Raw genomic sequence first — 15,640 nt, forward strand, 5'->3', positions numbered from 1 at the left:
CATTTACCTGGCATACACCCATCCAACCTTCTGATACTCTGGTCACTTCTCTGTGAAGCTTTCCTGATCCTCACAGGTATAAATGGCCACTTCTTATAGCTTCCTTTGTACACCTGAGGCATTGCCTATATTCTACCACAGCACCAACATATTTTATTGTTTTATTGTACTTATTTACACGCCTGTCTTCTCTACCAGACTGGGAGCTGCTCAGAGTAGGGACCAATCTTTTTATCACTAGCAAAAGTAATCAATAAATGTGTAAAATCCTTTCTGAAAATAACTTTCAAGAAAAGGCCACCCACAGCCTTAGCACTTTCTACTACCTAATAACATCCTGCTTTCTGGTTCTGAGCAATCAGAATTACTTTCCAAAAGGCAGGTAAACATCAAGGAGATTTCAACAGCCTCCTCCCGCCTCAATAATTTTAACTTGAACTAAGCAGAACAAATAAAATTCTGTGCAAGTGAGAACTAGTTCAGTCACATTTTCCTGTCTTTCAAAGGCATTAAAGCAGTCTTAAAGGCTGAATGTTCACAGGGTACTTATGAAGGGGGCACTTTTTTATATAACCTGACTTTACCAAAGACAGAGGTATTTGGGATGGCTGAATATCTATCTGTTGAAAATGGACTATTTTCCTTCTTGTGGGAAAACATATTAGACTTTGAATTAGGGGACTGCCTAATTGTTCAAGGGAAACCACATGCTTATTTAAATAAGCTATTTTGCCCGTCATTCATTCACTCAAGAGTAAGTGAAAACCATGGAGGGAATCCAGGCTGAGTAGATAGCGCCCTTTACTAATATCCTAATTTACAAATCCCTGAAGATTTTTAGAAGAACTGAGAATCTGGTCTTAAGATATTTTTATATTCAAGGGCCGATGTTATATTTAATCCTCAACATTGTCAACTAAGAGATGATAGCAGTGCCTGTAGGGGAGGGATCTTTATCCACAGGTCCTCAGCTCGCTGTTTAAGGAAACCATACAGAGCACTGTCTAATCCTTCTTATTCAGTTCACCTAATGACAGCAATATAAACAATGGCACTTTCTAGATCATCAACCATATTACTAAAAGCAACACCAGAATAATCATAATTTTACTCAGATGTACTAATAAAAATGTTAGGACATTACATTAGACTTTTATTTCAGTGGTAGTTTTCTTTATTATAAGCCAGCAGGTAAATATCTCCTGGTACTAAAGAAACCTCAGTTGGAATAACAGCTTAAACTGTACATTATCTTAGCACTTTACGGCTACACAGCATATTTTAAGTTATAAGGATACTCTAGATTACAAGTATACATAAATCTTATTAACTACCAAATTTTCTCTTTTGTTTCATCCTATCTCTACATTCCATCATTCAAATCCTTTAGAATTTCTTTGTTGCCCCTGTGATCACTGCTTCCGGGAGAAATCTGGCATAGGATCTGAAGGAAATGCCAGAGAGAAATTTTCCCTAAGATTAATCACACAGGTAAAGTAATTTCCCCTTCTTGCCAAACAATATCTTCTAAAACTTCTTAGAAAATCGATAAGACAGGACGGGGTGGTCATGAAAATGTGAGTTTTAGGATTTACTTAATCACTTACACACAAATTTTAAAGGTCTAATAGCTCGCCTGAAGCAGTGTGGAGCTCCCTTACTAGTCAGAAATAGCAGGAGACAAAGAATTCTCAGAAGTTGGTCTGGGTTAAAGCAGCACAGGTATAACACCTCTGTTCCACTGTCCCTCCTTGGGACCCCAGTTCCTATTCCTATTCCTTTCAAGTGTCTAGGAGCTCAGTATGGAATTCAGAATCATCAAATAACTAATTTTAAAGTATAAATATCAAAGCATCAACATTTTTATGTATTAGACCTTAAACGCAGTTTGTCACTACGGCAAAGAGTGGGTATGACAAGGAAACATATAGTCTCCCAGGGATCAGCCACAGTCAGTTTTTACACCAGAGTCCATCAGTCATCAGTCAACCAAGAGTCAACCCAACCTAGAAAACAGGGAGGGGAGTCTGCGGCTCACAGCAGAGAAAGAACAAGCTAATGGGATTCAGAAGAGCACACTATCAGGAAAGGCAAACCATAACTGAAGACTTGAAAAGAAAGAAAAAAGAAAACAAAGCAATAATTTGGGAGGAAACTTAACTTGACTTCTGCTATGTTGGAATGAAAGGGAGATGTCTAGGAAGGAGGCAAGTCTCTGAGTCACCCAAACCAGGTTTAGTCACAACATGCTACCCAGAGACACAAGCCAAGAATCATAACTCAAAAAATCCATACTGGTATCACTTCCATTGCATCTCAATTAAATATCTGCTTTTTTGATTTATCAGCCTTTCTCACCAATATTCCTTAGATTTACCTGAACTGACTACACAATTCCACAACGCCTATGAAATGGGAGAGAACTAATAATAATGCTGAAGCTAAGTCACCACATATTCAAATATGAAGAATTCACACAGAGGTATATACACACTTGGAATAAATATATATGTATATTCATACATACACATATATATTATAGTTTGCAAGTATACCCAAGTCTCTTAGTATACTAAGGACAATGAGCATCTTTTCCCTTCCCATTCTATATATTAAGATCCTAATCAGAGATAACTAGAAGATAACCAGATTCTGAAAGTGTGGAGGATATGGACCAAAAAGAGACCAAACTTTTATATTAATAACAATAAAAATAGCTAACATTAATCAAGCATTTAAGCTTGTAGAGGGCACAAGTGCTTTAAATCGTCCCAATCTCATTAGAGATAACGTATATTACCAGGCCCACTATGGGACCTTCAGCCTCTAGCACTTAGTAGCAAGGACATCAGCAGTTAACCTGGTGGAAGGCAGACTCATATTAATGGGAAGAGTCCTGTTCCTAGGTGGTGACTGGACTAGGTCATTGCAGCTGAAAGGGAAAAGCAGTGAACTGCTTCACAGATGCTGCTCTCAATTTGACTATCGTCAGGTGTGTGATCAACGACATCACTAAGCTTCATCTGATTCTTCTATAACACTGGAATAACGCCACCTCACGGAGTTGTTGTAAGAAGCAAGTAAAACAATGAGCAGTTAATGTGGCATGTAAATTATAAAACACTATCTACAAATATATGTTCAAATTATCATCATCTCTGCATTTGCTGGCAGAACTCCCCCTAGAGTTATTTTGGTTATGAATACCAATGCCAAACTCACTCTACTTGGATGGATCGTTCTGAAGAGGGGAATCAAATGTAATTTAGGAACTATTTGGGGTTATATAAATTCAGAAAAAGAGACTGCATTTAAAATGTGCTTTCTTTCTGACGTTGTTCAGTAAGGCTCATCACTTTCCTTCTATAAAAAACACATTGAGTGGGAGACTCTTTCCCACATGCTATTCAAAGACTCTTATGCAAACGATCTAGTGCAGTAGCTGATCTGAATCATCTGAATAAGCCACAAATTACAGCCTTCGGAGGCCACCGAATGAATGCAAGTTGCCCACCAGTTAAAACATCAAACAAATCACAACATTCAGAAGAAAAATATATTTCTCATATTGATTTTTCTTACACATATGATGTTGAATAAATCACATCACTGGTGTTCACTAACATCAGCCTTATTCTCCTAGAATACGACACCAAGTTTAACAACCACTTTTGTTCAACATGGAAGATGAAAGTCAATTCCTATTGCTCAAGGCAGACTGCACAGCCAAAACAAAAGAAACAGGAGAGAAAGGGAAAATGGAGAAAGATGCATTAGATATTAATCTCATACTCACTGTGAAAACAGAAAAATCTTTATCTGTTTCTCCTTTCAGAGTTTAAAAGGCTATGAATTTTCTTTTGCCCTACCCATCCTATAATTCAGAGCTCTTGATCCAAAGCCCTTCCTTTTTACCTTATTTCAGCCATGAAAAGTCTCTCAAGTACTGTCAGTATAAAACAAAAAACACGTCTCTTCTTGACCCTACTTTATTCACACCTCTTGATCTCTTTCATTTCCTTTCATAAAACTTCTTCAACACCCACAGATGCACTGGATCCCAAAGAGAACACACCCTTATCAGCGTTACCTTTCTAATTAGAACTTGCCTCTCAGATCTGAAACTCTACTTATGTTTCATGCCTTTCTTGTAATTTTCTCCAAAATAAAGTCTCTGAAACATCAATGGTTCTTCTTAGAGCTAAATCTACGTTAGGAATTCATTCATCATGCATTTGATGTTTCAAAAGAGCCATTTTTTGAAATCCCATGAAACTAGACTTAAACAAATGAGCTAATGTACATAAAATGCTTACAACACTACTTGGCACATGGCAAGTGGGAAATATGTGTTAGTTATGATTGTTGTTATTATTAACACTTCTTGCTACTTCCTCCCTTCCCCCATACACACTCCTTTATTCCCAATATGACTTCCTTTGGAATTTCACCCTACTGGCCTGCTATATGCTTCTGGAAAGAGGTGATGAATGTACAAGATAAGTCAGTCATAATCATTGGTCTCAAGGAGTTAGGAGTTCTCGAGGGAAGAGAAACAAATGAATAATTATATTCCAGTACTGCAAGTGCCTATTAACCATAGTTAGAAAGTGACATATTGGAAGTACCGTCACAGGGAAGAAGGAGGAACACTGAGTTTTGCCAGAGAGCAGAACTATGACCAATAGGTTGGAGTTATAAGGAGGCAGACTTTGGCTCAATATGAGGAAGACATTTCTAATCATCAGGCTACCCTTACACAGAGCCAGCTGCCTTGGAAATCAGGAACAACTGCAGTAATGAGAAGACCAGCTGTGAAGGATACTATAAAAATTAAAGAAATCCAACACAATAGAAGTCATCAAAATTCTTGAGGGGCCAGCCCTGTGGCCGAGTGGTTAAGTTCATGTGTTCTGCTTCAGTGGCCCAGGGTTTGCAGGACCGGATCCTGGGCGCAGACCTAGCACCACTCATCAGGCCATGCTGTGGCAGCGTCCCACAAAGAAGAACCAGAGTAACTTACAACTAGGATATAGAACCACGTACTGGGGCTTTAGGGAGGAGGGAAAAGAAAGAAGATTGCCAACAGATGTTAGCCCAGGACCAATCTTCCTCACCAAAAAACTCCCGAAAACAGTATATGTATAAAATAATTCTTGACAACTTACCAATAGCAGACTAATAATGGAAGACAACATTCACTAAGGTCTTATTTCTGTGTGCATGCACGCATATGTGCGTGCTCACTCAACACCACAATTAGGCATGACAGCAGATCCTACATGCAGCTACAGAGATGGTGAAGGTGAGGCAAGCCAGGTGCCCTGCGCTGCAGTCAGACAACCCCTACTTGTCCAGTCAATACACTTGTGAGTAGAAAAGCCAGAACCCAAGCCCAATTCTTTTGATACAAAGATACTTTCACCACATCTCATTTACAGTGAAAGACTGAAGGCATAGGTAGGCTATGCATAGAGAGACCATATAATTTCTTGTTCAAACCGGAACACTTGAGAGTAAAAAGGGGCATTATTAATAATTACGCCAGGAACACAAGAATAAGCCAGGACATATGCTCACCCCAGCTATTAATGGGTAGCTACACAAGAAGAAAGGTGAGCCAGAGATTGCCTGGGGGAGAAATTGTAGCCAGGATCTTGGGTAAAGATCTCAGAGTGAAATCAAAAGTAGCAATTATAAAAGTAGTGGTTCTCACCTGGGGGCTATTTTGGGCCCCAGGGAACGTGTGGCAGTGTCTGAAGACATTTTCAGCTGTCACACTAGGAGGAGGGATGCTAACAGTATTCAGCAGGTAAAGACCAGGGATGCTGGGAAAACCCCACAATGCACAGAACAGCCCCCCACAACAAAGTTATCCAGCCCAAACTGCCCAAAAGAGTGCCAAGGTTGAGACACCTTGTATTCAAAACTAAAAGATCTGACTGCATAAACGTATGAAAAGTGCACTTAAAAAAAAACTGTAGACAACATTTGAAACATACATGACAAAGAGTTAATGATCCAATCTACATACATCAAGACCTCCTAGACAAAGGCAAGAGCTCAACAGCAAAATGGGCAAAACTCAGTGGCAAACACAAATGGCACAAAAGTATTAAAAAAGTGTCCCCAAACAAAAAACAACTCTAACTCCTACGTAATCAAAACAACTTGAACTAAAAGGACACATCTAAGGTCACCTATAAACCCAGCATTTTCTAACACGCAGTGTTGGTGATGAGCACTTTCCCACGTTGCCAAATGAAGTATAAGTTAATTTAAAACAAAGACTTTCTGGGAAAAAATTTAGCTGTACTTAAAATGCATTTTTTTTTTTCTTGAGGAAGATTAGCCTTGAGCTCACATCTGTGCCCATCTGCCTCTACTTTATATGTGGGACGCCTGCCACAGCAAGGCTTGATAAGTGGTCACAGGTCTACACCTGGGATCCAAACAGGCGAACCCCAGGCCGCTGAAGTGGAACCTGCGAACTTAAGTGCTGCACCACTGGGCTGGCCCCAAAATGCATGTTTTTTTTTTTAACTTTTTATTTTGAAAACTACTTATCTTTTAACACAATCACACAATTTTAAGAATCCATCTAAAGAAATAGTTAAGGACATATTCAAAGATTTAGCTACAAGAATTTCAGCTCCGTATTATTCATGTGGGCAAAAGACTGGAAATCCTAAAATGTCAAAGGAGAAAGTGATTCAATGACTCACGGGATATCTCTATACAACTCTTAAAATCATGCTATAGTAAATACCGACAGGGAAGCATGTTTATGATATACTATTATACAAAAAACACATAGAAACTCTCTGCATTATATAAATCATTTCTGTGAGAAATTAATACATATGTGAAGAGGTGTGTGTGTGTGTGTGTGTGAAAAGTCTATAATAATATAAATCAAATGTTACGAAGTGGACCTATTTGAGTGGCGAGATATAAGCACTATGAGGGCAGGCATTTTTGTTTGTTCTCTGCTATAATTCTTTTCTTTCTGCTTTATCTCCCCAAATCCCCCCTGGTGCATAGTTGTATATCTTAGTTGCAGGTCCTTCTAGTTGTGGCATATGGGACGCCGCCTCAACGTGGCCTGATGAGCGGTGCCGTGTCCATGCCCAGGATCTGAACCAGCGAAACCCTGGGCCACCGCAGCGGAGCTTGCGAACTTAACCTCTCGGTCGCGGGGCCGGACCCTCTGCTATAATTCTAACATATAGGACAGTGCCTGGCACAAGGGAAACATAAAATAAAAATTGTTATTTTTCACTTATGTATATTTTCTCACTGATCTTCAATGAAAATAGTTTGCATAATTTTTTAAAATTTTGCTTTTAAAAAGAGTAATTCAATGTTTTACAAAATGTTTTACAAATAGAAATAAAAATGCCACCTACCTCAAATTTAAGTACTAATTTATGTAAATATGCTTTGTATGCTCTAATAGACTGTATGAATGTTAGAAGTTAATTCTTTTGTTAAGATCATATACTCCAAGTTAAACCAGTTTCATACATGCTTTGGCGGGTACTTCCTCCCAGCAATTTCACTTCCAGTATTCTGTCCTTTAAAAACAATTAGAGACGTACGCAGTGCTACTTATAGAAGCAAACAGTTGCAACAACAGAGAACTGATTAGGAAAGTTGTGGCACATCCACAAAAGGGAACATTATGTCGCCATCAAAATTTACCCTGTGGAAATATATTTATGGACATACACTCTTAACCTCTATTAAAAAAAATCAATGTATATGTAACATAAGTAAAAGAATCCCAAATACAGCTTAATTTAACAGTATCCATTATGTCAAATACTCAAAATAATTACCATGATAATATTCTGATAATTCCTATCTTCATTCATTCTACTTGAATTTATTCAGCTTTCCACTTTTAGTCACTTTGTTTTTCAAGCTTCGATCTGTCAGAGCCATCTATAACATTTTATCTTTCAGTTGCTAAATTAAAAACACTTTATGGATTGCTTTCATCCTCTGAAGGCATACTCGCTTTAAAGCCACACTATGGTTTCAAATGTGTATATTTTATAAAACATAGATGTAATTCTTTTTACATTTTAACGTTAGCAGTTTCTCATATATACCTCTTAATGCACTAGTCACCACTTCATGAATCAGAAGCTGAATCTTATTTTCTCTCCTTAAAACAAATGTAAGAATTGTTTTCCAAAGCTTTATTTTTCCTACTTTCACACAGAGATCACAGAAGCAGAGTACAAAGAAGAAACATTCAGAACTAAATTAATAACAGCTAAAAGAAAGTCTTAAAAAATATGAAATGTTATCTGAATTCTTTTATAAACATGGAGAGAAGGAAATTTTTCCTCCCATAGAACTCTGTTAGAGGCTGAAGAAATTTTATGCATACCAGTCATATATATATATATATATACACTCTTTAAGTTGAACACCGGCTCCCTACAAAAAGCAGTGAGCCGTTCTTTTTTGCTAAGGACTATTTCTTTATCCACCTACTATTCAAAAACTCAGTTAAACTAGGCAACCTTGTTGCCTGGTGCTCTTTGTTCTGCCTATACTAATTAAAAACACTAATGATAATCGTCTCATATTCCTATATTTTAATCTCATGAGACTGCCTCACAACACTAGACCTAAGATATTTCCAACGTGTTATTTAGAAAACATTGCAATTTGGGAAGCTGATCAATACCATAACAACAGTGGAATTCTACAACGATGGGTATCATTAAGATTTTTAAGTATTATAATGCTTCCAAATGAAATTAGAGCCTGAGACAAGTGGAAAGAAGCAATATGATGAATAGAAGAAGAAATTATTCATGGGCCCAACGAGCACCGATTAAGGGCCGAAGTCACGCACCACAGTGAAGAGCCTGTGGGGCGTGAGTGACACGCGGAGGGGGAACGTGAAAGTGCTGCAGAGGAGGCACAGCAGAGCCGTGTGAGTGAGATGCACAACAGGCCCAGAGACCAACCTAGGAAGGAAACAGGAACCGAAGAGGCAGACATTGCCATGCGTCAGGACCAGAAGGAATCCCATTGTGCAGTCTGTGGTTTTCCTCAGGAGCTTAAAATCAACAGAACCTAACTCGGCCCTACAGCAAACAGACTTCCTGCAGACTAGGAAGGAAAAGAGCCATCTAAACTCAGCGCTTCCAAAGTTTCTAAACTGCGGGCTATGTTCAGCTTCTGTAAATTTCTGCCTAAATGTAAATCAGTCCATTTGTTTTCCCCTCCAGATACTTTCTTGCTACGACAGGTTTTTGTTTTTTCCTTGATAAATTTTTGAACCACCTTTTTTAGGGCTGTAGGAGGTTCCAAGTCAAGGTGACTCTGTATTACCTTTTATAGTATTTTGGGATTTCTGAACCATTTGAAGTGTATTAGTTTGTTGTTGCTGTTGTTTTCGGGGTTTTTTCCTGAATCTCCATACTTTTATTTTAAATTTTTTACTTAAATCTATGTAATTTAAACAGGAGACAGCACTTCGTATCTCAAGGATAAATGCAGCTCTTCAGTTTATAAAAGAATCCTGAAAACTCGAATGCATTTCTGGCTTAATCTTATGACCTAGATTTATAACTAAATAAAAGTAATAATTTAAAAAAACATTTTGAAAAATAGACCCAAAATAGCCAGATAAATCCATTTTGCTTATACTGCTTTTTATTCAAATTTTCATTAAAAACATTCATTGTGAAATCATGATTATTCTCTTAGCCAAGAAACACAGGCGGGTAGCAAAAGGAAGGAGCGACTTGGAAGAGACGGCATCGTGGTTTACAGAGGGGACAATACTTTGGGTAAAGCAGTAGGACTGACTTTGAATCTCACTGTAAGACTGTCTGTCATTAAAAATAACAAAAAAATTAAACTTTATTGGAAATAGATTGATCCTTCTCTAAATAGCTGATAATGCATTGTAAAAACATAAGGATTTTAGGCATTATCGAATTAAAATTCTCATATTTTGCAGACTACCAACTGATACATCCTCTCAGCCAAACTGTTTTCCTGCTGGTAACTTGAATTCCTGTTTTAAAACTGTGCCAACTCCTCTTGGGTGTTCTGGTGATGAAAACGACTTTCCTTAGGTTTTAGTCAAGACTTTTTCACTATACTATCTTAGGAAAAAGCCACAATGTTGGGGCATACCACAACGACCAGGCAGGGGGAAAAACTATTTTAGAAAATTATTTTGATGTTTAAAGTAATAGAGGCTGGGGGAAGATGCATTAAAAATAAAGGCTTTGGGCCAGCCCGGTGGCACAGTGGTAAAGTCTGCACATTCTGCTTAGGCGGCCTGGGGTTCGCTGGTTCAGATCCCAGTTGTGGACCTACACATCACTTATCACGCCATGCTGTGGCAGGAGACCCACATATAAAATAGAGGAAGATGGGCAGAGATGTTAGCTCAGAGCAAATTTTCTTCAGCAAAAAGAGGGGGATTGGCAGCAGATGTTAGCTCAGGGCAAATCTTCCCCCCAAAATAAAAAGCTAATTAATTTTTTATAAATTCTAATTCCATATACCAAGTTTACTGAATGCTAAATTATTGATTAAAAAAAATAGATATGTTTGTTTAAAATACATCGTTTTGTATAGTGGTGGCTTAAAATGCAAACAAATCAAACCAAAGAAAGAATAACACAAAATAACAATATGCTCAAGGTAAGGTACCTGACGTGGCTAAGAGCAGAAAGTCTGACGGCCCTAACCCAGGGAATCCTGGGCACTTGAAGCCGACTCTCTATTGCTGCCTCACCTGAACAGATCTGAAAACCATTCACTCCAAAGAAAAGACAAACTGGTTATGCAGCCCGCAGACTTCTAGAGGACAGACAGTGTTACAAGTTCATGGCACCTCTCCATCTAGATATATGATTCTGGAAGGTTTTTGTAAATGCATCAGTACCACAGTCCAGGAACAAGTAATGATATCATGACCCAGCTTAAAGGTGACAGACTGACCTGATTGATGGAGTTGGCAGCACAGGACGCAAGGCCTGTCCCAAGCAAAGTAAGCAGGAAACAGGGCCAGTCGAAAGGTCCCGGAGCTAGCGCAAACCCAGCTGAGGTGGTGCTGACGACAAGAGCTGCAATACAGAAACAGAGCAGATGTCACACGACCAATGCAGGCTCCAGACCGTAAAAGCCAAAAACAAGCCATCTCTCACATACGCCAATTGATTACATTAATAACACAGACTACAGGCTGATCTTTCATTAAAAAAATCAAGGAGCAGGCCCCATGGCCTAGTGGTTAAGTTCAGCATGCCCCACTTCAATAGCCCAGGTTCAGTTCGCAGATGTGGAACTAACCACTCATTGGTGGCCATGTTGTGGTGGTGACCCACATACAAAATAGAGGAAGACTGGCACAGATGTTAGCTCAGGGCAAATCTTCCTCAGCAAAAAAGAAAAAAAAGAAAAGCAAAAAAATTTTCTGATTATACAAATTACATAGGTTCATTATAGATTTAACTCCATTATACTCGAGTAAAAATTAAGGTTGGTATTTCAGATTCAATCATTTACTTATTCATTCAACAAACATTTACTGAATACCTAATTCATGATCTTTACTACGCTAGGCATTAGGCATTATAAGGGATAAAGGTATATAAGGTCTCATTCCTGCTCTCGGAATTTATTTGACAAGGTGATGAGAGACATACATTAATAACTATAACACAAGGCATCAAACAATAAGGGTACCAATTCTGTGACAAGCTCCAGGCAACTTGTGTGGAGGGACTCCCCGTTACAGATGATGGTCCTGGGGGCCAGAAGATGATTAGATGATGACTGGAAGGAGACGATAATCCTGAAGCCACCAACAAGAACAAAGAGGCAAGGTGCAGGGCAAGGCCATGCAATTCAAGCATCCCCCAGGCTGCACCTTTTCTATAGGGCCTGGTCTTTCTTTTCTGGGGGTTCACAGAAGCTGACAGGGTCAGAAAGTGTCTAAGAGTGGTACTGACACAGGGCTGTAGGAGTTCACTGGAAAAAGGGTCAGCACTTGTGGCTTAATCAGGGAAGGCTTCAAGAAGATGGCATTTCAGCTGGACCTTCAGGATGGGATGTAAGCAAAAGAGGAGGATGGTGGGATGGGTAACACTACAAGTGGCTGGATAATTCCAAGAACAGGCACAGGGGCAAAAAAGACCAACGTCAAGAGTCTAACGTATGTGTGACACCATCTGCCTAGATTTTTAAGCCAACCATCTAGGAGTCTCTCCTTTCTCACCCTCTCTACCTCTCATCTATTGCCAAGTACTGTCTGTTCTACCTCCACAACGCATTTCAAACCCATCTCTATCGCCACCAGTCCAACGGCTCTCAACCAGGCGTGGTTCTGCACCCCATGGGACATTTGGCAAAGTCGGTAGACATTTTTGTTTGTCTGAACTGGAGGGGGCAGACATTGCTGTCCTCTAGTGGAGAGAGGCCAGGGATGCTTCTAAACATTCTATGGTGCACATGACAGACCCGCATACTGAAGAATTTTCTGGCCCAAAATGTCAATACTGCTGAGGTTAAGAAATCTTGATCTAGTCCAAGCCATTATCTTGCCCGGACAACTGCAAGGGCCTCCTCCCTAACTGGTCTCCTCACTGCCACCCTGTTCTTCTCTAGAACGATATTTTTAAAATGTAGCCAGATGCTACCACTCTGACACTGCACTTGAAATACAAACACGCACTTTCCCCTCCATAGAAGCGCGCCTCGTGCCCCTCTAGCTCGCTCACGGCTCTCCCACTGCGGAGGCCTTCCTCGCGCCCCTCTCCTCTGCTCCGGGGCACAGCCTGAACTGGCCTACATACAGCACTATAGGTCAGAACACAATTCATATAAGTACAGCCAGCAGCAGCAAAAAACCACATGGACACAGGGCCAGCAATCAAAGACAGAATACTTACGGGGTCTGCCCAGTGGCGCAGGGGTTAAGTTTGCACACTCTACTTCAGCAGCCCAGGGTTTGGATCCCAGGCGCAGACCTAGCACCACTTATCAAGCCATGCTGTGGCAGGCATCCCACATATAAAATAGAGCAAGATGGGCACAGGCGATAGCTCAGGGCCAATCTTCCTCAGCAAAAAAGAGGAGGATTGGTGGTAGAGGTTAGCTCAGGGCTAATCTTCCTCAAAAAAGAAAAAAAAAAAAGACTATTTATTTCAAAGAAAACATCCTAGAAGAAACTTTTATAACAACTTATGTGACAAAGAAAATGCCATAGTGATTCCAGGCTTTGAAAACAGTAGTTGCAGGTGCATATAAAAGGACATTTTACCCATGTGCAACATGGAAAGAACAGCCTCTCCTGTAATGGTTCATTTAACCACACCTGATCATATTTAATGATCATCAAGAGAAGCACCATTTTTAGAGCAAACAACAAAACTCCTTTTAGGATACTCAAACAGCACCCTTCTCTGAAGAGGCTTTTTCATTCTTTAGGATCACCAGCCCATAAACTGCAAAGCCTCATAGGCAGGCTGGCCTTCTAGAATGAGAGTTATCTTGTTCTGCACAACCCTGCAACTCTCCAGATGGGTTAGGCAATGCCTCACATATGCCCTGTGTGTAGTGACAACCCAGGACTAGACAAAAAATCCTTCACACCCAGGCTACTTCTCAGTTGTATCAGAAGAATGCCACCACCCACGAAGAAAGATTGATGGCGTCACCAGGAGAATTTGAGGGAAAAGAAACCGCAGGGGTTTCCCTCTCAAAACGAAATAAGTAAACTTCTTTTGTCGATAGAGTAAATCAGTCAAAATAATTCTTGATTCTATTTTAAGGCCTTGAACCTTAATACAAATGTAGGCTGCTTATAAACAACTATGGTAACTAAAAGAGCATAGGAAATCCACAATAACTTTCTCAATACATAATTACTAATTATATTTATATATTACATTTATATATTATATTTATATTATATTTATATGTTATATATATACTTAATATATATAATTATATATTATAATTACTCAATACATAATTACTAATACATAATTAGTAAAATCAAGAGTCACCAAAATAAACAACTCCTTTGGATATCTCTAAATATCCAGACCAACATTTTGTGTTGTGCTTTACAAACAAATTTAAAAAATCAATTACCACCACAGTGGACAAGATAGCACCATAATCACCGGACTGTCAAAATAAAAATGCTATAAAAAGACAATTTATTTTGTTTAAAATCAAAAAGGGTATGTAGTTACACAAAAGTAAAACCATTAATTCAGAGGAGAAAGTATGTTGTTTTCTTTTTATTCATCTTAGAGCTTGACTGAGTGATGAACAATACAGAAAGCACATCAAATTTCTGACTAACGGGTCAACTGATAAGTTGAGAAGAGATAGAAAGTGCCTTTTGAAAAACTGACAAAGGGAAAAGGACAATGTTTTAGTAAAATAAAACAATGACTACATTTAAAAAATGCAAATACTGCCAAATTTTAAAATATACAAATTGTAAGTGGTAATACACATAAAAAAATGATAGGGGCTATTATTATTATTATTATTGTAGAGGAGGAAATTTGAATTTTTTAACACATTTCTAAAAAATATCAAAAGCTAACAAAGAATGTATTTATACTTACTTCATCAAAGCAATTAATTTAAAGAAAGAGAAAGGCAGAGAGGATTGATAAATTGTACAAGTAAAATTGACCAAAGCAATATTCTCATACGGCACTGCCACAACTGTAATTAAACTTTTCATTGATTTCCTGGGATTCATTACATGGAATCATTTTGCAACATCAGGATCTCATTAAAGGTGAATGTAATATATTCTTTCATTAATAACACTTGAAATTATATTTTATTTGGTAATCTCATATTCTGTCCCTTCACAGATAAACATAAAATCAATGTTGCCATGAAGCATGACCCATCCAGTACAGGCCTGGAAGCACTGTACTACAGGCCTAGGAATGACTCTGGACACCCAAGGAAGAATAATATTCCCACCCAGTGGACCCTGACCCATGCCCATCCCCGCCAGCCAGTGAACCACAAGCTTCCCCATGAAGGGAGACTCAGCAGTAGCCTGTGCAGGTGTCTAGTGATAAAGGCAGTCCTGACTCTAGGCCCATGCTCAGCACAATGGCAGCAACACCAGCCAATCTCTTCTGAACCACAAGCCTGACCACAGACTGACCAGTGCCACCTTCTTCCAGGTCCCCTCATTAACAGGATTCACCAAATACCGTCTGCTGTCTGCCTGCCTACCCCATGGGGAAATTTTTACTTATGCTCTCTGTAATTTTTCAAATAAATCTTAGTTTGAAACAGTCATAAGCTGGGAAGGATGGCATCAGTGCAACAGAGGTGTAGACAAGTATTTGAAGGCGGTGGCAGAGGCCTTCACTATGGAGTAAATGTAAGTGATTACAGTAAGGAGCTCCACCTAACCCCCCAACTCAAAGAACAGTAACATCTTACCAAGTCAAAGGGAACTCAGTGTCAACGAGTCTGATCTCTGCCCTGATGTAAGAATTCCCTCTACAACCTTTCAGATGGATGCTATCTCTGAATCTGGGGACAGGAAGTTACTTCTCCCTGGGAAACTCCTATATAGAAGAGCTCTAGCTGTTGGACAGTT

At 39.1% G+C, this 15,640-nt stretch overlaps 1 protein-coding gene across 1 annotated transcript in view; it reads right to left on the reverse strand.

The window, feature by feature from the left end:
* Positions 1-15,640, reverse strand: part of LOC124247146 (protoheme IX farnesyltransferase, mitochondrial) — a 125,552-nt gene that overhangs the window by 86,728 nt on the left and 23,184 nt on the right. The window contains exon 4 of the mRNA XM_046676207.1: positions 10,987-11,111. Within this exon, the coding sequence (XP_046532163.1) occupies positions 10,987-11,111 (125 nt within the window). The remainder of the gene's footprint in view (positions 1-10,986; positions 11,112-15,640) is intronic.

Source organism: Equus quagga, chromosome 11 (assembly GCF_021613505.1).
Source record: "Equus quagga isolate Etosha38 chromosome 11, UCLA_HA_Equagga_1.0, whole genome shotgun sequence".
Classification (NCBI taxonomy): Eukaryota; Metazoa; Chordata; class Mammalia; order Perissodactyla; family Equidae; genus Equus; species Equus quagga.